Source organism: Silurus meridionalis, chromosome 18, assembly GCF_014805685.1.
Source record: "Silurus meridionalis isolate SWU-2019-XX chromosome 18, ASM1480568v1, whole genome shotgun sequence".
NCBI lineage: Eukaryota > Metazoa > Chordata > Actinopteri > Siluriformes > Siluridae > Silurus > Silurus meridionalis.
Window position 1 is genome coordinate 4,519,279 of NC_060901.1, and position 25,056 is coordinate 4,544,334.

The 25,056-nt window shown below is 41.5% G+C and overlaps 1 protein-coding gene across 2 annotated transcripts in view; it reads left to right on the forward strand.

Moving 5' to 3' along the window:
• exoc4 (exocyst complex component 4) overlaps positions 1-25,056 on the forward strand; it is a 142,254-nt gene that overhangs the window by 85,692 nt on the left and 31,506 nt on the right. For both annotated transcript variants that reach the window (XM_046872785.1, XM_046872786.1), the window contains exon 11: positions 12,102-12,315. In XM_046872785.1, the coding sequence (XP_046728741.1) occupies positions 12,102-12,315 (214 nt within the window). The remainder of the gene's footprint in view (positions 1-12,101; positions 12,316-25,056) is intronic.

Below are 25,056 nucleotides of genomic sequence, written 5' to 3' on the forward strand. Positions count from 1 at the left end.
GACCTAAAAAAAGAAAAACGCAGCAATCACTCAGAAAAATACAAATATGCTTCAGCTATTTAAATAAATAGAACAATCAAATCAACACGTCTTCAAATTATACCGATAGATAAAAATAACATATTTCACAAATAGTATAATAAACAAATCTTGTACATAAAAATATATAAATAATACAAATAAACAAATACATAAACGTGTAAATAGATATTAGTCGAAATATTAACAATAAATAAACAAAACAACTGCGAAACGTTGCTCATAAATAATAATTGAATAGTCTACTTAAAAATAATTGAATACATTTGTACGTTATTTTGTAAATATATCGTAAATATAATAATAATAATAATAATAATAATAATAATAAGTAATATATATGTGCCACGAAGTAAAACAAAATCCTGATTACGTCGATAAACAGATGAATAGAAAATGTTACGAAAAATAAATAAATAAATAAATGATATACCCAGAAAAGATACTTTAATACATAAATCTGTACAAACAAGAAAAACATCCATGATACATACACTGCACGGTCAAAAGTATTTGGACACACGACCGTTAAGCTTTTTGAACATCCCGTTCCACATTGAGTTCCTCTTCTGGGAACACGTTCTTCACGATTTTGTGGAAATTTGTCCTCATTCAGATTAAAGGGTGTGAGTAAAGTCAGGTACTGATGTAGGCGAGGTGAGGAGGTCTTATGTGCAGTCAGCGTTCACATTCATCATGTTCAATAGGAAGCTCTATAGCAGGAGATCTTCCATGATCTTCATGGAGCTGGCTTTGTCATGCTGGAACAGGTTTTGGATCTCCAAGTTCAACTAAAGGGAAAATTTCATGCTGCAGATGTCCAATAATATTTTGTGCCTCCAACTTTGTGGTGACGGTTTGGAGCTGGTGGGACGCGGCGTTGATTTGATCGTGTCCGTGTTCCTACAGTTTAAACGCGAAAGTGGAAGCCGAATGTCTCACTCGGTAAAGACCGTTTAGATCGTCCTCCTCTAGAGTCTTAATACATCCTAAGGGCTCTGACTTCATCAGTCAGACTGTAATGCCGAGCACGGCGTGTTCTCAGCATTGACCTACTGCCATCTAGTGGCACCGTGGGGCATTCCAGCACTCTCTTCCACAAGTCGTTTATAAGAGCGGTGTAAATCCCCTCCACTGCCTCGCAGTGCTAAACGATCGCTTTTAAGCTTCATGCATCACGATTTCTCTGTGAAACTGAGGGATCAAAGTTAAAATAAAAAAAAGGAATACGAGAGTTTATGGTATTTAAATATATAAACGAACGTTATGCGCTCTATAAATGCCATAAAATCACCGGAGTGCGGCAGTGTTCTACGATTCAGGCGTTCAGAATGTGTTGAAAGGTTACTTCACACTGCTGATGTGATGGATCTCTCTCTCTCTCTCTCTCTCTCTCTCTCTCTGTCTCTCTCTCTAATCTGATTACACTTCTGCTAGCGCTGCAGGTGTGAAGTGCGCTCATGTCGGACCATTTTTTCGACTCTCTCACTTCATCTTTTGTACCTTTGGTGCATTTGTCTGGTAGAAGAAGAAGCGTATTTAAGCAGTGGTTAAAAATGTACTAAATAAAGAACCTGGTGAGGGGGCATGCGTTTATAGAGAAATAATCAATAGTGTTTACCTAATCATTACAAAATCATTCCTGAACACTTAAATTACTTAAATTAACACTTTTCCAAGTTTGCTTTGTAGAATTCAAGAGTTATATTAATATTAAGTTTGTAATCTGGTGTACCAGTGTAGATTTATTCACTGCTGGAGACTCAAGGCACTTTTTGTACATCGCTCTGGATAAGAACGTCTGCTGAATGCTGCAAATGTAAATGTACAAAAGAGCAAATAAACATTAATAAACAAATTGTATAAATGGCAATAAATGTAATAAATAAAAACATCTTAGGCCATGGATAAATGGATGAATGGATAAATAGATGGATGAATGGATGGATGGATAAATGGATAAATGGATGGATGGATGGATGGATAAATAGATCGATGGATGGATGGATGAATGGATAAATAGATGGATGGATGGATGGATGGACAGACGGACAGACACACAAACAAAACACACACACAAACACTGATAAGCATTTCCAATATGCTATTACTAGTGTGTGTGTGTGTGTGTGTGTGTGTGTGTGTGTGTGTGTGTGTGAGAGGACTCAAAAAAAAAAAAAAAAAAGAGCGAAACACAAATCTCTTTTCTGAAACCCTTCCAAATATCAGTTTTTAAATTCTTCTTCCATAAAGTGTCAGCTGTACAAGTCCCTCTGGTTGCTATAGAAACAGTAACGTATTAAACGTTAGAGCTGCTCTTATAGAACATAACTCAACACCTTCTGACCAATCAGAACGGAGAGGAAGCAGAATCATACAGGAGTGTGTGCAGTCATCAGTCTTTATTATCTCTTTAAAAGCTACTAAATTCCTCCGGTTCAGAGGGAAAAAAGCTGAAAAGAAATCAGACCATTATTCCTGACCTGGTCTTCCTTCCCTTCCATCTCCATTAGTCCATTAGAGACCAGGAGGAAAAGCTGCAAAAGTGAGTGCGTAGAAAGTCCAGTGCACAAAACGCCACGGTGCAGAATTATCTTTCAGCACCATACAGTGCTTTAAGGCTGAGGGTCAGAAGATTAAAATCTGAGTGCGAGTAATCATTCTGATCTCAGCTGCACTGGAACGTGGGTGCGGGAGAACAGTCCGACGTGGGAACAGTCCGACGTGGGAACAGTCCGACGTGGGAACAGTCTGACGTGGGCGCGGGAGAACAGTCTGACGTGGGCGCGGGAGAACAGTCCGACGTGAGAACAGTCTGACGTAGGCGCGGGAGAACAGTCCGACGTGAGAACAGTCTGACGTAGGCGCGGGAGAACAGTCCGACGTGGGCGCGGGAGAACAGTCCGACGTGAGAACAGTCCGACGTGGGCACGGGAGTACAGTCCGACGTGAGACAGTCCGACGGGAGAACAGTCTGACGTAGGCGCGGGAGAACAGTTGGACGTGAGAACAGTCCGACGTGGGCGCGGGAGTACAGTCCGACGTGAAAACATTACGACGTGGGCGCGGAAGAACAGTCCGACGTGAGAACAGTCCGACGTGGGCGCGGGAGAACAGTCCGACGTGAGAACAGTCCAGAACGCTTGTACACGGTCATAGGAGAACAACCAGATGTAAAGTGTTCATGTGAGAACAGACTGATGAGACCTTCGCTTTGTTTACTTTGCCATTTTCTCACAGTTGCTTGGACAAAACCAGCCGTAATGTTCCTCTAGTGTTCTCCACTTCCTGTTCTTTTTGGGAGCAGAGAACAAGTTTACCTATATTTCTTTCTGTAGTACCTGTAGACGATCTAAACCCTACAGTGCTTTCCCTCACATCACATAAGCATCAGTGTCAATCCCCAAAACTCAACCATACACCCTGAACACCTCCACACTGCAGTGTGTGTGTCAGATACATGAACAACAGCTCGAGGTCTCTCTCCTTCTCTCTCTCTCTCACTCACACACACACACACACACACACACACACACACAGCAGAAATGGAGAGATTGCATGGCGGCTTGTCCCAGTGGCTTCAGGGAAAACGCTTATCTCATATTATTGATGGTCTGGTCAGAGACTTTTTTCCCCTTTCTCCTCCCTCTCTTTTTTTCCCTCCTCCACCTATTTACTAATGCATACACATATTTATGCTGAATGTATGGTTTGATTACTGAGCGTGTAATTGGTTTGGGGGTGGAAGAGGAGGAGTGTGAAAGTGGCTTTGTGCATCGGTGTGTTTATGCGAAACACACAGAGAGAAGGCCAGACTGCACACAGCCGTAATCCAGCTCAGGCCCTGGGCTCACACATCTGTTTTCTAATGACAGTTAATTAGACGCTGTCGAGCGCAATCAGAAGCAGGCACCACTAATAAACTACCACCCTCCGTGTGCGTGTGTGTGTGTGTGTGTGTGTGTGTGTGTGTGTGTGTGTGTGTGTGTGTGTGTGTGTGTGTGTGTGTGTTGCTTGATTGAGAGAATGCACGTCATGGAGAAGAGACGGAGGGTTTTGGTGCTTCAGGGTTTAATTTGCTGATGAGCAGGAGACGTCTCACACGCATTAAAACCAAAATACACACTTTATTTCTACTCATTTTTATTAGAAATCATTTAAATATTATATGCATTTTTATGTAATACAACCACATTAATTATAACAATATTATATCTTATTTTATTTCATAATTTCATTTAATAATTTTATACTCATTTATTACCTGTAAAACTAAAACTATAAAATAGTACAACAGTCAGAATCTGTTCATCATATTTCTCATTCATTCACTTCTCTGCCCCTTCTTTTATTTATTTTTACATTTTAAACTTTTTCTTTCTTTCTTTCTTTCTTTCTTTCTTTCTTTCTTTCTTTCTTTCTTTCTTTCTTTCTTTCTTTCTTTCTTTCTTTCTTTCTCTATTTCTTTCTTTCTTTCTTTCTTTCTTTCTTTCCTTCTTTCTCTATATTACTTTCTTTCTAGCTTTTTCTTCTTTCTTTCTTTCTTTCTTTCTTTCTTTCTTTCATTCTTTCTTTTTTCTTCTTTCTTTCTTTCTTTCTTTCTCTATATTTCTTTCTTTCTCTATAATACTTTCTTTCTTTCTCTTCTTTCTTTCTTCTTTCTTTCTTTCTTTCTTTCTTTCTTTCTTTCTTTCTTTCTTTCTTTCTTTCTTTCTTTCTTTCTTTCTTTCTCTCTTTCTATTACTTTCTTTCTAGCTTTTTCTTTCTTTCTTTCTTTCTTTCTTTCTTTCTTTCTTTCTTTCTTTCTTTCTTTCTTTCTTTCTTTCTTTCTTTCTTTCTTTCTTTCTTTCTTTCTTATTTGCTTTCTTTTTCTCTATATTACTTTCTTTCTTTATTGCTTGCTTGCTTTTTTTTTCTTGTTTTTTTTTAATCTGGCTTGCTTTTCTTTCTTGCTTCATTTCTAACTTTCTTGTGTGCGTTCTTTGTTGCTTTCCATCTGCCTTTCCATCTGCCTCATTCTCTCATTTCTCTTTATTCCCTCCACTTTTATCTCTTTCAGTTTATTGCAAGCTCTGAGAAATTCATTCAAGAAATGCATATCTTGTTATTGACAATATTCTCTGTCATCTTTCTTCTGCTCGGTCTGGGAGAACAGAGGGACAGGAATCCGGAATTACGGGGAATATTTCTCACACAAAGTCAACAGATCACGTGTAGCTATAAGCCGATGCAATTGATAACCGTGCATACATTATAAAACTAGCAGCTGTGCAAACACCAGCATGGAAGAAAGATCAGTATTTTGTTATTTCGTCGCACGAGTCCCTCTCCAGCCTCTTCTGCCCTGCACGTGCCAGGCTCATTATCCCCCGGACGAATGAAGATCGCCTCTTGACGAACAATTACGTGTGCCATTTGGTCCCGAACGCCACATAGCAAATCTCTTTCAGCAGGAGGTGTATGAAAAAACCTGGCCTGTAATTACATATCATAATCTCCTTATTAACACTGAGTTATGCATCGTCGCATACTGTGTAACCGTTGTCCAGATCGTGGATGCGGTGTGCGGGGGTGGGGCGGTGGGGGGTTAATCAGAGTGGACCTAGCGTCATTTTTGTCTTGTTCAACTTCTCAGGTCTTAAAGACGATTGGTTAACGAGACAGCCGAGTTGCGTCCTGCTGGCTGAAGAAGCTCCGCCCCGAACCCCTTTTAATTCGATAAGCAGATTTGAGCGCTACTTAATTAAGATTTCACAGACAGAAACGGCCCACGCTGGCGCACACGCGGAGGCGGTGTTGCCGTGGTGTCACCGTGGAGACCGAGCTCGGGCTCCGGCTGTTTAATCCACCATAGTGTAGGGTTTTGTTTTGTCTGCATGGACAAAGAACTTTCTTTGACAAACAGAATGGACTGTAAGTATGTAGCGGCCGTGAAACAATACAACCATCTCAAAATAATTAAAAACAAACAGGTTTTATTGCACAGAGCAGATTCTACATCATACGCTGAATTTCCTTCACATGGATCAATCTCAGATTTAGAATAAATCTTCTTAATTCATTGTTAATCTTTTAAATGGAAGCTTTCACAAATAAAAGGATTTAACTATCAGTCAGTAACCAAACTTATAGTTAAACAAGTGGTAACTCATTGGTAGTAATGTTAAACCTCTGCTCTGAAGGTCAACACCAAGCTGTCATTGCTAGAACAAAGACATTAACTCTCAAATGCTGTGCCTAAGGCCGTTTGTCGAATGTTATAACGCATTAAAAACATTATTAACATTTGATAAAGTTGATTATACTTTACAACCATTTTATTATGCATTCTAAATGGTTTGTGTGTCAGAAATGTTTATAATGTGTTATGTAGCATACTGGCACACCTGTAAAACATACTGCAAAACTGTAAAACATACTGCACACCTATAAAACTCACTGCAAAACTGTAAAACATACTGCACACCTATAAAACTCACTGTAAAACTATAAAACTCACTGCAAAACTGTAAAACATACTGCACACCTATAAAACTTACTGCAAAACTGTCAAATGTACTGTACTATTTCTACAAAATGTAAGGACATGCAACTATAAAACCATGTAACATACTGGCAAAATTGTACAAACATCAAACGAGGGGGTGCACTATAAAATCTTGTAACATACTGGAAAAATGTGCAAAACTTTACAGAACTTCCATATATACAAAATGTAAGGATACACTAGAAAAGTTGTACAACATGCTGTAAAACATTACATAATATTGTAAACCTTTATACCATACTATAAAACTTTACATTAATCAAAATGTAAGCACATACTACTACTACAGAACCTTACACCATGTAGTAAAACTTTTATTTATTTATTTATTTATTTATTTATTTATTTATTTATTTATTTATTTATTTAATAGATGTAAGGACATACCACTGCAGAACATTGTAAATTACCAGAAAAAGGACAACATTTTGCAAAACTTAACATACTGTAAAACTTGCACTATATTATTAAACTTTACACCATACTGTAAAATTTTACATAACTTTACTTTTTTTTTCACACACAATGTAAGGACATTGTACTTGTAAAGCTTTGCATGCTACAAAGCATTACATTCTGCAACTTTTACAACTTACTACAAAGACATTCATTTCTATAAAATATATAAAATGCATATGATAAACATGAGATTCTACAAACTTTACAGTGTCTTAGTGAGTTCATTCTGTCTCATTACACAAAAATGTCAAATTGTCAAATGTGAGTAGTGAGACTGATGCCAGAAACTGAGAGAACGGACATATTTTGCTAGAAGTTGTGAGAAACCCATTTCAGGCTCGGATTCATGCAGACAGTTTAACTCTGCAGATCTGCGCAAATGATCTCGAGTGCAGGCCGGATTCAGGCCTCGTTTAAAATGCAGACCTTTATGTATCGCTGTGATATAAATATGAGGTGACACGAATTCCCTCAGTCATTTCTCACCACTGGATATATTACAGATGAATGAAGTGATGATGAGTGATGAAAGAGGTCTTGATCAGACCAGGTTAATGGCGTAACTGCGTTAAAGTGAGCCGATAGAAAAAAATCTCTCGACGCTCATTTCCATATCACGCTGTTTGCTCCTGCATGTGTCTAATTGCTCCTCGGTGCTTTCAAAAAACGGCATATGTCCTTGTTGCTATTGGATACCGAGCGCCGGCTGCATGCGTTAATCCTCAGATTGTTTTTATTATCTTTTCTTTTTCTCCTTTCGCTTCTCTAAAACGACACGGTTGATGGCTTCCTCTGCGTATTTTTTTTCTCGGGCGCTTTCCTTCGCCGGAGTTTCTCTCGGCAGCGGCGCTCGCACGTCTCCCAATCAGATCGGGCAGAGCGGAATTTGATTAGCCTTAGGAGGTGACGGGCCTCCGAGGCAGCCATCGCCTCGTATTTACCTCCTAATGCAAGTGATCAGGGAGATTTACGTGAGTGAAATAATAACAGAGAAGCAAAGGACGGGATTAGGGAGAAACTCGGAGAGAGCGAGACGGACATAGAGGAGAGCAGGATGTACACACAACATATGGGATGAATAATATAGCAGAGTGCATTTACGCCGAGGACGTGATGGATTGATAATGGAGTCATCTTTACCGAGTGGGGCACCCCCCTCCCCCCCGCTACGCTGTTCAGGGACTCAGACGTCCATTAGTAGTACATATATTTCTGCTCCGCTCCTGGGGGTTATGATAATTGTAATAGGGACCTCTCTATTATATTTTTTATAAGCCACTGTATAATCATGATAACGACCATAAGTTCGTTATCGCGGCTCCTGCAATTAGCAAGTCAGAAGAGGCCGTAGTTAATGACTTAAACGTTTACAAATGTTATTCAGGCGATAATTCGTTTAAGAAATTCAAATGAATTGAATAATGTCTCAATCATGATGATAAAAGGTAATTGGTTGCTTATGCGTTAATAGTGATAATAGTTTGTATTAGCTCGGATTGAGTATCGCTCTAGGAACTCTCCTGTAGAGTTGAATTAGGGCTTTGGTATAAAAAACATTTAGAGACATTATCATATGTGATGACTGATGGGATGTGATAAGAGGTGTAGATGGTGACAGAGACTCTGCAGGGCATGATTTAGAGATGTCTGACAATTGGCAGATGAAACGATATTCTTACTGATGGAAAAGCTCTGACAGTGTCTAAAGACCAGTGGTGGACGAATCACACAGACCATATAGTTGAGTTAAAGTACAGATGAACTCTGAAAAATATGACTTACTTAATCAACTCAATTTACGTGAACAGGTCTATGTAGAATGATATTAATGAGTTAAACACTGATTGATTTCTATTTAAAATATCATGAGCCCAAAACCTTCTATTCAACTACTAAAAAAAAATAATCTTACAAATGAAGTCACGTGTGTTGTGGTGAGTTCGAGTCTGGAGTTTCTTCATCATTTATTCCTCTCTAAATGTTCTGCTTGATGTTGAACTGATGCTGAACTGTATGTTGGTGATCAGTAGATACACAAAGCACCAAGCAAAACAAGTTCTAAACATAAAGAGCGCTCAACCACGATTGATTGATTTGAGCGGTTAAGTTTTTATCCTCATAAATAAAAAGGAACGACTGATTTCGCAAAATGTAGTGGAGTTAATAGTCAGAGATTTGACTTTGAAATGTAGTGAAGTTAAAGTTTTACTAAATGGAAATACTTCAGTAAAGTACAGATACGTGTAAAAGCGTACTCATCAGTTTTTGTAGAAAGGATGCACGAAGCATCAAAGTCAAGAATGTATCTAGACACAGCACCATTTCCAGGTGTAGTCAATAATTTTAATGGGTGGGGGGGTAATATACAGTATATTCTAACATACTTGATTATCAAATGTGTTTAACCTTTTTTATGGAAGGTTGCAAATGATTTGTATGGTGTGGGGGTGGAGTATTGGGGCGCAGTCATTGAGGGGGGCCGGGGGTTTGGGTAATGATAGGAATCTAGCCTAGTTTGCCAAAATGGCTAGAAACTGCCCTGTCTAGACGTACTATCATAACACTTGGTGAAAAACCAGTTTTGATTCTATCGCCACTTTAATAGACATCATTGAAACTCCATCTCACCTCATCATACTCAAAAAAAATACTGTAGATTTGAGTTCATGAGCAGATGGACACTTGTTCATCTATTGATCGTTTCACTGGTTCCCTTTTTATTTATTTATTTTTACCCCATTATCAGAGCACTTACAACGTGCCAATTTACACAAACCCATCTGCCCCTGTCTCTCGTTCGATGAGCGTTTTTAAGATGATGGCGCGAGAGCTTGTTGTCGATAATGGCCGACGTTGATTATGGGCAGAATCGTGTTTCTGTAAAAGTTTTACTTCTAATGGCTAAAACTGAGCCAAGTTGTAAGTAAAAATTCTTATTTTTTTTTATTTATTATTGTTTATTTCTTTCTTTTAGTTCCACACGCGCAGTGAAAGAGCTCAGCATCCTCGACTGGTTGAGCTAATTGGTTGGAGCGTTGCTGAGAGAAGCGGTTTTAGGTATAAGCCTCTGTGTTCATGGTGATCAATCAGCACTACTGGCTGATCTATAGCCCCTGTCAGTGGGTATGGGACGGCCTGTTCCCTTAACAACGCCTCCTCCCTTTATCCTCTTCCGTGTGCTTTGCCAGAAAGTAAAAACAGGCTCAATATGTTCTCATTGAGCCTCATTGATATCTGTATGCCCAGTTTCTTGCAGCCTCATCATGTGGGACAGAGTTATCGACAAATTCCTGGCGCTGAAACTGGAGCTTGTTTATTTTCTGCTTTTCTCTTACATAAACCTTCAGCGATTTCTGTTTAACAATAAACCTCCCGTGCTTAAATTAGCGACCTATCCGTCAGAACAGCTGTACTCAGCTGTGGTGAATATTCACCCACACCCCTCTTACACTGGGTTCTTCCCTACACGAAGAACGACCATTTCTAACATTACGCCATAAATCAATCATCGTCACTCGATCTGTCACGCCGTACCAGACAGCTTCAGCTGTGGCAGATGTGACAGATGCTCATACAGCAGCAAGCAGTGTGTGTTTGCTCAGGAAACCTAGCCAGGCATTTCTGCTTTCTCGTTTAAAACTGGAACAGAATTGGTGTCTCTTTTCTCCATGTGGGAAAAAGTATGCTGTTTAATGGGCTGAATTGTTTTGCCCCTTTAGAGGGTATGTTGCCAGATTTCCTGTCTTCAGGAGTTGCTCTACGGTAGCAGCTTGTCAGAAGGAAACATGGTTTTACTGGCTGTTTTGTGTTGGAGTAGCCCCCATGCACTATTTCTTTTACCAAGCACTTTACCAGGATACGCTCAGCCCGGGGACTGAAAGTTTTCTTATTGTCATTAGTAGGCTTTTAGGATTAAACAAATGTCTCTTAAATGCTTAAGATAACAGGGCACAAGGCCATAAATGGTCATAAATGCAAGGATTTAAAGAATGACCTGTATATATTTTAGTTTGTGTTTTTATTTATTTATTTATTTATTTTTTTTTTTACATTCTATGATTGAAGAAGAGCTTTTGCACGGACTCATTGGTTTTGTGACGATGTAAGAATGTATTCTCCCACGTTATAGTTTCTAGGAAAGGTAATCCACAACCTTGTTTCTATAGGAGATTAAATCTTTAACTCTTTAAGAAAACTTCTTCTGACTGACCGTGAACGTGGTGGAGAACCCTGTGGTATCAACAAGTTTCGAGACTAATGGTGATAACTGGCGCTGTTCTGACCAGGTGCGTTACCAAGTCTGCGATTTCGTCATGGACAGCAAGCTAGAACAAAGGGCCACACGTGAAATTCTGCGTGAAACTGGGCAAATCCCCCACAACGAGGCGTTCGCACACTTCAAGAACAGAAGAACATCACCGGAACGAGAGATCAGGAAGACCTTCGAAGAGCTCAACATCACCGGACGAGAGATCAGGAAGACCGTCGACGAGCTCAACCCCTGAAAATGCCGAAACCATTCAGCAATTCGCGCATGATGATCGGCGGAGAGAACGCCATATGATCATCCACGTGATCTTGCTTCCGCACCAATCCTACTCGCCAGATTTGGCTTCTGCAGACTTCACCCTTCTTAAAGTTTATTTAGACTTTGGGTGTGACAGGATCTCATTCTAATGCTTTTTGGCTGTCATGTAAATAAGTCAGTAGTCACAGACCTCTGATCCATGATATAAAAAATATACAGTTGGATATATTAAAAGTTTAGATTTTCATGCCTTTTTCACTGCTGCTACAAATTTCCTTTCACTTTATAACTTAATCTGTATATTTTTGTATTTTACTTTAATTTTACTGCGAGCAACTGAAACCCAACAATTACAACCTATGGCATCAATACATTCTGATTATTCTGGTTTTAAAAAAAATCAAATTAATTTTGTTGTGAATTTAAGCTCTACTCAGATTCTAAAGTAATTTGATTCTGGTGTGTTTGCCTTTTTCTGTCAATAACTATTCACTTTAGGATTCTTACTCTGTCTTCGTCTCTCCCCAGGTTTATTCAGGAGATCGAGTTGAGCATGGGCTCGGGGAAGCAGTGTCAGCTCCGCACCTTCCTCACCTACTATATCAAAGAGCTGTTTCTGAACCAAGTGCGCACCGAGACCAATAAAGAAATCGAAATAGTCACTAAAGTGGCCGATCCTCTCAAGATCTTGGCCAGCGCTGACACCATGAAGAACCTGGGAGTCCAGAGACCTCTTCTGCAGGTAGCTTTTCAGATTTATTTAGCCCATGCCCTTTTCTTCTGTCTGTCTCCTTTTTTTCATTTCTTACCACTTTACACACTTACTGTAAGTGTCTTCAGGACATTAGACGTAGTCAGATACATTTTAAAATGTACTTTTACAGCTATATGTGGTTCTCCCTCAAACTGTTAGCGCATAGTTGGAGGCACGCTGTTCTAAAATATGTCTTTTCCAGCATGACTGTGCACAAAGCCAGCTCCATGAAGATATGCTTTACATGGTTTGGAGTGGAAGTTCTCTTGCTGTAGAGCTCTGACCTTAAACCTATTGAACACTTTGGGAATGTAGTGGAGATTATTATTGAAGGTCGGCCGATAGTGGATTTTGTCGATACCGATAGCTAGGTTGGATTGTACTCATGAAATCATGAGTACAATCATGACAGTACATAATCATGAAAGCACTGAATCATGAAAATATGTATAAATATAACTATATAATAAATTAGAAATGTGCTAAATAGAGCGCTTTCTGTGCGGCAAAATAAAAAACAGCACGTGGTGTCAGTGATTCGCCTTTAGAGGCCGCTCTCATAATGTCAGCTGTTACCAGGAAAAACTATCGTTATGGATTTTTGTCGATAGTCCCAGCAATCTCCGACTTCTAGTTATTATAACGGTGAATGGGGACTAAATGTGGAATGGGATATCACATTTTAACACTGATCTCGCCATCCAGTGTGTTCCTACAGCAGGTGTGCTCCAGCAGTGAGATGAGATGATAAGCCTTTTACTCTCCTTACCACGTCCACTCGTATATCACCTCGACTCCATTGGAATCTAAACACTTCTCCCAGTGAATACTGGTGGTTTGATTAGACACAGGTCATGTAGAAGCTTGTCTCCCTAAAGCTCGTTTTCCATCATACAGGAAGACTGCTGTGATTTGCATTGCAGACAGAAGACACTTTCAAAACTTCTTAACCTGTTCCTTTTATCTCAGATTTTGAGATTCCATTCAAAGTTTTGTCTTTTCCTCGTATTAACACACGAGTCCTCTGCTTGTCCTGTGCCCTGAGTTGCTTGTGTAACCGGAGGCTTTTTGTGGGATTAAAGAGCAGAGGTTTAATGCAAACTGAGCCACGTTTATCCCTCATACCCCACGCTCTCCGTGTTTGTGTGTGTGTTTGTCTTCACTCACTTTCATTTTGAGATCAGTGGCAGTTCATTACAGAAGGGACCGCGGCGGGAGTTTACCGTCATTTGTTTACGATTATGACTTCTCCTTAACGAGGACTGCGGCATCTTGCTAATTACCCTGCTGGGCTAATGAGCGACTCTCCAGATAGCGGGCGCTCCATAAAACCGCTCTTTTGTTTCGGGCTGTCTTTTCCTTTTATAATTACCCCCAATTCAAAGACGCTTCTGCGCCGCGTCTGCCAGCCTGCGCGCCACATCCCTGGCCTTGCGCTTCTCTTTATACTCGTGCTGCAGCTCTGTGTTTTTAATAACTGTGTAATGAACTTTTTCTTTAAGCAGTCTGGATGTCTTTTTAATACTTTTCTATTTGGCGCTCGCTTCTGAATGTGTGTTTGTGTTGACTGCTCTTATGGAGGCAACATTTGTTACTTCAATAGGGTTTTTCTGCACTAGATAGTGACTGAGTGTTTTGTTTCAAAGTCACACACATGCTGATAAACACACTGCGTAACAGTTCTATGTAGTGCTAGTGATTTCAGACTTCTAAAGTCCCCCACCACCACCACCACCCCCTCCCCAGCCACACTTAATCCCTTTAAGGCTTAGTCTCTGTTTCACATTTTAAGTCTTTGCATTTTCTTCCTATTACTGCTTTGAGCAGTTTTATTGCTATTGTGGGTTATAGTATCTTGAAATGTGGAACAAGATATGTTGCTGAGATATTGACAACTTGCTGACAACCACACCAGCTAAACTAAGACAAACCAGCTCATAATAACCCATACCGGCTCAGAGCGGCACAACCCGGCTCATAATAACCCACACCTAATGAACCACACCGGCTCATAATAACCCATACCGGCTCACAATAAACCACACTGGTTTACAATAAACCACACCGGCTCACAATAAACTATACCGGCTCACAATAAGCCATACCGGCTCAGACCGGCACAACCCGGCTCATAATAACCCATACTGGCCCAGACCGGCACAACCCGGCTAACAATAAACCATACTAGCTCACATTAAACCATACCGGCTCACAATAAACCAGACCGGCACAACCCGGCTTATAATAAACCACACCACACCGGCTCATTAAAAAAAAAAAAAAAAAGCGTTTTATTTGCTTTCCGCTCCTCATTTTGAAATCCCAATGCCCTTCAGAGTTCATCGTTGCACCACGCTCACGGTTTCTCATACGGAAAGGGAAGATGGAATTGACCTGGACTCGGCGACTCGTTGCGGCGAACAGTCATGCGTTATATGAGGAACTGTTTTGAAGACGAGCATGGTTTCCTCTCCATATTGTGGCATATTGTGCATTGCCTTTGTGAGCACTCCCAGGCCGAATGGAAGAGTGCAGTGATGCTTACAGTAGGGCTCTCCTGCGGTGGAGTTCTGCAGACAAAGACTTTGAGCGCATGGATACACACACTGATGCCTACACGTACACGCGATAGGTTTTTGCCCAAAGTTTTATATTCATATCAGCTGTGGGGAAACCACTGTGGCCCGCTTTCTTCATAATGCAAAATAGATGTTCTTCCAGGTCACCTAAAACCTCTTATCGCCGCTCTTCTCCTGAAGGTGTCCCTGAAACATACATGATGTCCTCCTACCCACCGAAAGTTCCACTATACTGGCAAACATTTGTGGACACCTAAATATAAGATTCATGTTTCATCCAGGCTTCATAAACCATGTACAATTCAGTGGTGGCTTCATGTTCAAGTAGTGAGGGTTCAAGTCCCAGCACTGCCAAACTGCCAACTTGCTAACAAGCTGGGTTTTTTGAAGGAAGAAAAAAAAAATCATCGTTCTTGTACATTTTTGGATGTTGATTTAAATTTTTGATGCCCAACCCCCCTTTGTACTCCCAGACGACCCAGACACGATGTAATCTCCCCATAGTCATGATTGTTGCTTGAGGATCCATCAGTTGTTCCCAAACCTTATTGTCTTGATTTCCCATAATGTGCTAGAGTATACAAAACACTTACAAAGCATGTCGGTGTTTGTAGGACGATGGATTAGCACTGCAATTCCTAATGCACCTCCAGTCTTTGGATTACCAGCTCTGAACCTTGACCGCTGCGCCACAGCTGTTTATCCTGTGATAATGCTCACTTGTGAAAACAGCCGTTGATTCGTTTGTGGTAATAATATGATTAGTGAAAATGCTGTGTCCAGTCTTTGGCTTAGAGGTCAGTCTTTCTGATAAGCTCTGAAACGTGGTGTTTTTTTTCTCCATTCTTCACCTGAAGTGATCAGACAGGCCATGTTATCCACACTGTTGCCTTTTTCCTCCCACAAGCTTTCCTCTTTTTTTCTCTGTCCATGTGGGTTTCACCGGGATGCTTCCCCCCCCCTTTCTGTCTGTGCCGTGTGAACCTGTGATGCTATCTGCAATTGCTGACTGATCCATTTAATTGGAAATGTATCTGCAAAAACAAGGGAGAAGGTTTGGTTGGTCTGTTACCCAGCTGGAGATTGGCGCCATAAATCTCTTCCAGTAACGGCTACTGGATTCTGAAAATAATCAGATGTGTTTACAGTACAGTCCTGCAGACCCCCGACACAAAACCTCAACATTTATCTGTTCATGGACGCTGGTCACTGGTCTGTTGTGCATGTACACTGTTCTAAAGGTCCACCGGATCGGCTTGTACTGATACCGATAGCTAGGTTGGATTGTATTTGCCGATAACTGATTAATCCATAGTTTTAAAAATGGATACTAAAAGTATTTTAGTATCCATTACAAAAGTACCAAAAACACTACTGAATCTTGAAAATGTGCTGAAGAAAATATAAATGAATATATTCACTTATATATAAATTTATAAATGATAATAAAGTGCTCTCTGTTAAGCACACATTTTCACTCGTATAAACAAACAGTGGCCTCTAGAGGCCACTCTTGTAATGCCAGCAGATCCGGAAGCCGGATAAACGATATGGATTACATCACCTCGATAGGTGATGGTTCCAGCAGCCAAATATTAGTGCCGATTAATCGGTTGACCTCTACACTGATCTATTCTACATGGATGCTGATCTGTTCTGCATGGAACCTGGTCATGGACCAATGGTCTTTCATGCACTACGAGGTGGTCCCAAAAAGTTTCGAGACTAGTTTTGTAACTTGCCAACAGATGGAGTTATTCGAGGTGTTAGCGGACAAAAATCAGTGGAAGACAACGAGAGATCGGGAAGACGTTCAACGAGCTCAACCTCGGAAAATGTCAACTTGTTTTTCCTTTCATGTGGAGGATCGTTACCGGTGACTAAACTTGGGTGTACGAGTATGACCCTGAGACAAAGCAACAGTCAATACATTGGAGGAGACCAGCTGCTCATCTCGATCATCACCATGACCGAAAAAGTAGAGGCAGGTCCGAGCTCAACCAAGTTCCATGCTCATCATCTTTTTCGACATTCACAGCATTGTGCGTCGACAAATCGTGCCCAAGGGTCAGACAGTCAATAGCGAGTTTCTTCTAACAGGTTTTAAGGCGTCCGAGAGGGGACATTCGGACCGGATCTGACCGAGCTAGACTCGAAACTTTTTGATACCATCTCATATGCTATTTGAAACTACATGGCTGAAAAGTACGGTTGCCTACATCCAGGATGTACCAGATCCACGTCCTGTAGTTATGTGAATACACCTGTTGTAGTATCAGGAGCATAAATGATAATAAAATTAATCCTTACGAAAGAAAAATCACCAGCAGCCGGTGGGATGTTTTTGGTCTATGGACCATCATACTTTGGAAATTTTCACACTTAAGCAGTTGGAGCATCTGCGCTTGTGTGAATATGGCGTGAGGGCAACCTGGCAATGGTTTGGCTATTTGCGCCGAGCGTGTTTTCAGAGGTGATCGAGACCGTCATGCAACTGCAGCTAAAGTTACCGCAGAAGTCAAGTCAAGAAGTGCTGACGCGGACTCCGCGTCGTCGCCTCGCTAACGAACCTGACCTTTTTAATCCCTCTGTATTCACTCTCTCAATCTCAGTCAGTCACACACACAAACCTGAAGATAAACTAATGAGACTGACCTTTCCTTCTCTGCCTAGGCATGTGCTGCTCGGCTGACGTGTATATTTTTGTGTGTGTGAGTCGGAGACACCCGCTGATTGGCTCCCAACAGGCGCAGCTCCATTAGGAGCGAGTCGCTCAATTGTGGCACAAATACACAGCGTGGGGCTTTATTAACGAGCAGCGAGACAGCCAATCACAGAACAATACGGCCTAAAAGAGCATTGTCTCCCCTCTGATTAGGGCAGCAGCGATCCGGCTACTGTCATGACTTCAGTATCCACACACGGATAAACATACGATCTGTCTGGAGGCAACCTTCGCTTAAAAGACCTTCTTGAAAATGTCGGCGCAGTGGATTGATTAGAAAGTTATTCCTGACTCACTGTTTGCACGCTTTCGGAAAAAAGCATCGGTGTTTGTCATTTATGCGACGCAGTAAGTATTTCGACACCACAAATTAACATCGTTTGTACCGCAAAGCCGCTGTCGGCAATTACTGCTTCAAAACATCTACAGCGAGAAGTAATTATCTATTCTCGCACCATTTTTCCTGGTTCACTTTTGGCCCATGCCTGCCGGCAAAACATCTTGAAATCTCCACAACGTTTGCAACGGCGGCCTCCTTAGTTTTTTGACAGGATTCAAGCTAGAAGATGCTTGAGGTGTTTTTTTTTTGTTTTGTTTTTGCCTCGGTTGTTCTGTCAGAGTGCAAATCTTCTCCCCGGATTCAGTTATTTAAAACCTTTCCATTGACATGTAAAGCCACAGGTCCTTCAGAAGCAGCTCCATATAATGAGGCTCCCACTGCCATGCTTCACCAAACCACTCCCACAGTTCCAGACCAGGTTTTCAACAGAGTGTGTAGTCTAAAAGTTGAAATTTTCCGCCTTGAGTCTTAAATTCGCTGTTTAAATTTTAAACAGGTCTTAATTTAGCTGATGTCCAGGCAACACTACCTTTTAACGCTCATTAAACTGCTCCTGCAGCACCTTTTTTCCTGTATTACAACTACAAATGAGACCAATGTGCAGCAGCCAAACAGCTTTCTGTTATTTGAACGAATCTCTCTCTCGGATTGTAGATCAGACGTAAAACTAGTTTTATTTTTCAGCTGTGAGGAAGCGCAAGTTTAGCGATACTTGGCTTGAATTTATCATTTTTAATTTAGTCTTCGGTTAATGTCACTTGCTAACAACAAATGCATGTGTGAACGAGGTCTTCATTTTCATTCTTATTGGTCTTTAAAAGTTCTTCGTAAGTCTGAAGTCTGACTTGTTAAAAGTTGGAGAAACCCCGTTTCAGATCTGATTTGTTTAAATGCTTTTAGATGTGCATCTATGAGGTAAAGGAACAAACCCGGATGTTTTGCGGATCATTTCCTATTGTCTTGTGTCCATAATTCCTGGTGCTCTCAATTCGTCCTGCAACTCTTTTCAAGTGACATCTGGCTTCTCGGTTACCTTCATTATCATTTGTGTAAGTGTTCAGGGTGTATCAGCTTTGGTTCCATGAACGTTCCACTTGCAGTGTCTCTGTAGTGATTTCCATTCAAGTAGATGTTTAGGAAGCTCCAAGAAGTTCAGCATGCTTTATAATTATTGCAGCATTTTTGTGTAAAGTTGGTATATTTTATATTAAGCCACAGCGTAATCGTTACTCTCCCTCTAATCTATCCGCAGCAGGTACTGCTGTGACGCCCGAGGTGTGAGCACCACGGTTCTTTCAGGTAACCTGAAAAAGGTCCTTCGTGGAACGAGATAGCGAGAGATGGGGAAAGAGCTAATCTGTGCCTGCGGAGTAAAAAGTGTTGGCAAAGCAAAGGAACAGGGATCAGAGCGAGGGACAGAGGTGTGTTGGAGCGTTGCCCGTGCTGAACGCTCATGCTGGGACGGGATTAGCGAGATGTTTTAGCGAAGTCATTCAGGACACGGGACGAGCAAATCAACGTGTGCATCACTGCTTTGCGTTTTCTTTTCTACACCATTCGCTCCATAAGGACCTTTTTTATGGAGCGTACAACGTATGGGCAAAAGTTTGTGGACACCCGATTGCGCGTTTAATTTCACACATTTTGCTGTTATACAAACCTCCACTCTTCTGGAAAGATAGATTTTGTGGAGATTTGTGCTCATTCAGCTATTCAGGTGTTCATCCCAAAGGTGATCAATAGGGTTAAGGTCAGACCTCTATAGCAGGAGATCTTCCACTCCAACCCATGTAAAGCAGATCTTCACGGAGATGGCTTTGTGCACAGGGGCATCATCATGCTGGAACTGGTTTGGGTTCATGCTTTTACATTGATATAACAGCAATATTCCTGAGGTCTCAGAGTTGGTAGAAGTTTGGAGGAGGAGTGATGGAGCCAGGAGTTGGAGTTGGTTGTAGATCTCTTTACCTGTGAACCTGTGGGGGGGGTGGGGGAGTGGAGGGCAGATAAGAGACCCTGCCACGACTCTCATTACTCAGTTCTAAAAGCACACCTACACACCCATTAATTCTGCTACTGATGCTTAATTTGCACGTCACATAGCTCTCACACCTGGCACTTCAGTGTCTCACACACACACACACACACACACACACACACACACACACACACACACGAGGATGTGATGGATGCCGGGGATCATTTGCATTCGTTTAGTAATCGTCTGTCCAGCAGAGAGACGGCACCCAAATGGAGTGGAGCGTTCCCTTAGTGAAATTACACCCATTAGGACATGAGTAATCCTGCTCTTGAGAGATTTGCATGCTCCAGAAATGGGATTCGCACCTCAGGTGTTTCCAGGGAAGATGTTCTCTCTTTCACACATGCACGCACGCACACACACACACACACACACACACACACAGAGATACAGAGTGAATTATTATAGCTAAATGATGCTCTATTTCTGAAAAAAGGTTAATTGAGTGTGTTTGTCAGTTTTATGGAGTGGGAAAGTGTAGCTCCAATTCTGATTGGTCGAGCAGTGGAACTAATGCAGGTGTAAAACCAAAGAGGTGTCACCTCATACGCCATCAATACCGAATTCTTCGTTCCGATTGGTCCAAAGGTATTCATTCATTCATTCATTCATGTCAGTACCTATAAAGTAGTATTACATCATCCATATCTGTGAAGAGTCTTTAGTTTGATCCGATGTATAAAAGCCTCACGCTTCTCTCCGGAAACAGCCGAGCTTTCGGAGGCGTGTCGTGGGCGGAGCTAAAGAGTCGCTGTGACATCACTATAAATAAACCAATTACAAAAGCAGTATGGTCGTTAAATGAACTAATGTAGCAAATACAATACTGCTGTAGAGAGTGTTGTCTTACTGATGTTTCAGCATAGGGTCTAGACAAATATCTACACATACACATTATACATATTCTCTCTCTGCATCTGTCACGAATCAAAAGCCTTTCATCACTGATCATTGACAGACACAGTGACAGAGTTCTGACAGTGGAAACTCCTTACATAAATGTCTATTTTTCCAGATGTGTTTTTGGGCATTGCGTTTTCTCTCGAACAGTGACAGCATGTCAAAATTGTTACTGATTTCTTTAGTGCATTCACACACACACACATACACACACACACGTGTCGTGGTAATGTTGATTGGACGCTGTGGCTGAAATGGCAGGTCTTGACGCGCACACGCAGACACACACACACATTTTGCCATCACGCCGGGTTACGGGGTCTTGTAGGCACACAGCTACTCTGACAATGATGAATGGACCGTCATGATGCCATTCTCCGTCTGCGTCACACTCCTTTACCCCGGTGAGACGGGTGTGCGAGTGCGTCCTGCTTCACTGGTTTCAGCCAACGTGTGCAGTGTGTGTGTGTGTGTCGGCGTGAGCGAGCAGCACATTTGGGTTAAATACTCTGAAACCTCCAAGCTCCAGGGTCAGGGTTGGATTAATGGGAAAGCCCCTGACCCATTACAGAGGACAAACACACACACATACACACACACAAACCTGGTTTCTAACTTTCCAGGGACCATGTGCCACTCTGCTCTGTGTTCACTGACATCTATTTTGCAAAAGGAACAAGCCCTGACCTCGATGTGTCATATCGAAGACGAACACCTGGTTCATTCCGTGGCTATTTAAAGCCCTCGCAACGGCCCTGATTATTATATTGGTATATTATTTTCTCATAACATTTTGCTTTGAAGTGTTTATTTTTATTTTTTATTCACATAATATGCCATTGAATATAATTTTTAATTCATTAGGGACCAAATGCCGTACTTTTTATTCATTTATGGAAACCTGTGAGCTATAAAAAATGGGACGTTCCTCCCCAGCTGTTCTTTTTTCCTCCGTATCAACAAAGACTGCAAAAATCAAAGTTTCAAAACACGTCGAGATTTCGGCAGATATTTGGCGTGGTTCTGTGGCGACGCGTAACAGTTGTGTAGTAGCTATACGTTCGATTAACATGATTTTTTTACACGTCAAATCGGATCCCCTCGAGCGGTAAAGTCGGAGGGACGAAGCGAGACTTTCGATGTAGAGTTCAGATTTCCAGATCATCTCGGATGATTTGTGCTCACAAACAAATTGACTCAGGCAGGGGAAGAGGCGTTAATACGTATAAGACGAGAGCACAACTGGGCATCGTCGCGTAAATCAATACTAATGTCTTCGTGAAGTCGCTTTTAAGTGCTGATTACGTTTGAAGATCAACCCGACATGTCGGGAGAAAAGCAAGCGAGAGCGCCTCTTCCTCTCAGGCATCAGCATGCCGTTTTAAATATGATGGAAATATTTCCATGCCGCAAGACAAACGGGGACGGGGACGGTTTGCCTTTTCCATTCCTGTGGCTGTTTGTTGCCTTTTTTTTTTATCTTCCTAGCCTCTTCCTTCTTCCACCTTCTCTCTGGCTTGATTACTTTTTAATGATTTCCTGAGCTAAGACGAATGGCTGTGTTAAATGAGCAGAATTAGACGCAGAGCACCCAAGCATTTGTTACAGGTATAATTGCGCTTCTGGCTTTCGTTGGCTCCAGAAAGAAAAAAAAAGAGATAGAGAGAGAGAGAGAGAGAGAGTGGGGAATTTATTAAACAATGCTGATCAAGCTGACAAAGCACCCTTCTTCTTGATTATTTGGAGTTAAGATATGTCCCCGCTCGTCCACAAACACACGTGCGGTCGAGATGATTGAGTTGTTCCAGCGAGGCCACACAGTTGCGTCGAGCTCTTTCACGGACTGACACAAAACCCCGTGTTCAGCTGCAGTCACGGATCATTAACCCACCTCCTCCCTCTTTCCCTCCTGGCAGGGCGCTTTTATATGTAGAACAGATTGTAAATGACCTTGCTAAGGCCGCTGCTTCCCCCTGCTGGCTGGGGTGTTCCACGGTGTCCCGTTTTGGACACCCCAACTCTCACAAACTGTTCTTTGTGACTTGGTTTCAAGTGCCATTTAGGCAAGGGGCGTTCAACTCAAACCAGGACGTTTGATTTTTATAAAATAAACTAATTTCATACTGCATTTCAAACTGTAATAAGGCTATCGTCTGCAATCTTGATTAACGGTCTCTTGACTGTCTTGCAACACTTAGTACTACGTGTAGTAACGCCACGCTAGCATCCATTTATATACCTGTAACATTAAAAGTCCTGGTTTGACTCGAACGCCCCTCAGTGTTCAGCCAGCTATGTGTCATTTCTCCACATGTGACACTTCTGTCTTGGCTGTAATCCATTACTCTGTGCCAAAACTGTACTCGATGATGCTCCAACAGCGAAGATTTATCAGGGACAGAAGACAGAAAGGTTGGATGTAGAATGGACTCGATTGACAGACGTGAAGATGAATGGATCTGCCACGCTGCATTTTGTCCAGCACCATGCTTGTCCTTGTGCGCTCGTCGACCGTTTTTATCCGAAAGCGAAGCCTGATTGTATTCCATTTTACAAAGTTCACAAAACGTTCGCATGCTGAGTACCTGGTAACTGACAGGCAGAACCCCGGCTATGGAAAAAAACGACTGAGCGGTCATCCATAGAGCTCCTATTTCTAACAGCTGGAAATGACACCTCTGGCTCGATTTCGCCAAAGCCTTCTGCCGATGCATTGATTGCAATACCAAACATAATCAATACCTCCTGAGCTGTTTTGGGGCAATTACGCTTGAAAGGTTCTGCGATGTAGGATTTATCAGGCATTCTGAAGTCAGTGATATAATGGTCCTACATGGATTCCCTGTAGTCATACACACCTCCGAAGCCTTGACCTCGCTTCAGTGGAGAATCTTATCCAGATCCTGTACCTATGATCTGAACTCGCAAACCACATACATACAAGTGGTATCAAAAGATTGAGACAAGTTAGAACACACCAACAGATGGCAGCATTAAGCTGCAAGCACAGTCACAGGGAGCACCAACCTTCATAAGTCAGTGTGCCAAAAGACATTGTCCTGTGTACAACGGGAGCTAATTTGACCATGTGCGTTACCACGTCTGCTATTTTATCATGGACAGCAAGTTAGAACATTGATCAAATGTGAAGTTCTGTGTCAAACTGGGCAAATCTGGCAACTTTTTAAAAACTTTTTTCGATACCACCTCGTACATTTACCGTATTGTTGATAGATTACGGTAGTGTAAATTGCTCTGCTTTGCGAAATTATTTACAGATACTTGTTATATTATTAACGTATTTAACGTATTTATCGTGGTTAAAAGTCCCACTTTATCGCCATTTTAAATTTGGCACATAACTATTTCGTTTTGCGAATGGCCCCGATTTCAGTTCATCATAAACAATAAGTAGCATTACAAGAAATCGTAAGGTTTCCGCTTGATTATTGGTTGTAGTATCCTCTTACGTCAAAAAAGCTGAAGACACGTCACCAGATTTAGCCAATGAAAATAAAGAATGCAGTAACGTGTATCTTTAACTCGGCCCCTTTTGTGATGTCACAGGACACCCCAACCAATAAACAAGCAGAGAAACTATGCATAGGCTACGCTCCAGTACCGCGTCTATTTATCGTGGAAATTCCTTTTTCGTACGTACTGCGATACATGGGGGACGACTTAACAGTACACTACCCCATTCTGATCACTATTCTTTAAGACTCCTGGGTAGGCTAGGCCATGGCTTTTACAGGTTTTTTTTTTTGCTTTTTGCATTCGTGCTCCTGCTTGGTTGGTTTATTAACGATATAAGTGCTGTTTATGTGTAACATGGTCACTAAAAAAAAAAAAAAAAATGTTCTAGTGTTTATCCTTAAAACAGTTGGAAAAGTCTATACCAAGCACTATTCAAATCCAGGTCATGGCTATTTCTTTCTTAACATACTCAGCCTGGAGAAAGCAGCAGATTCTCTTGAGGTTGTGTGAACTTTGCCAAACGTCTCCTATAGAGAGTGCGCTATAAAGAACCCCACTGAGCTTGTTAATATCTGGAAAGCAGCTCAAACATATCTAAGGGTCTCCTGTTTCTGTAGGACTTTACTCTCTCATACACTGTGGAGCCGTTAGCAACCCTGTCTAACTC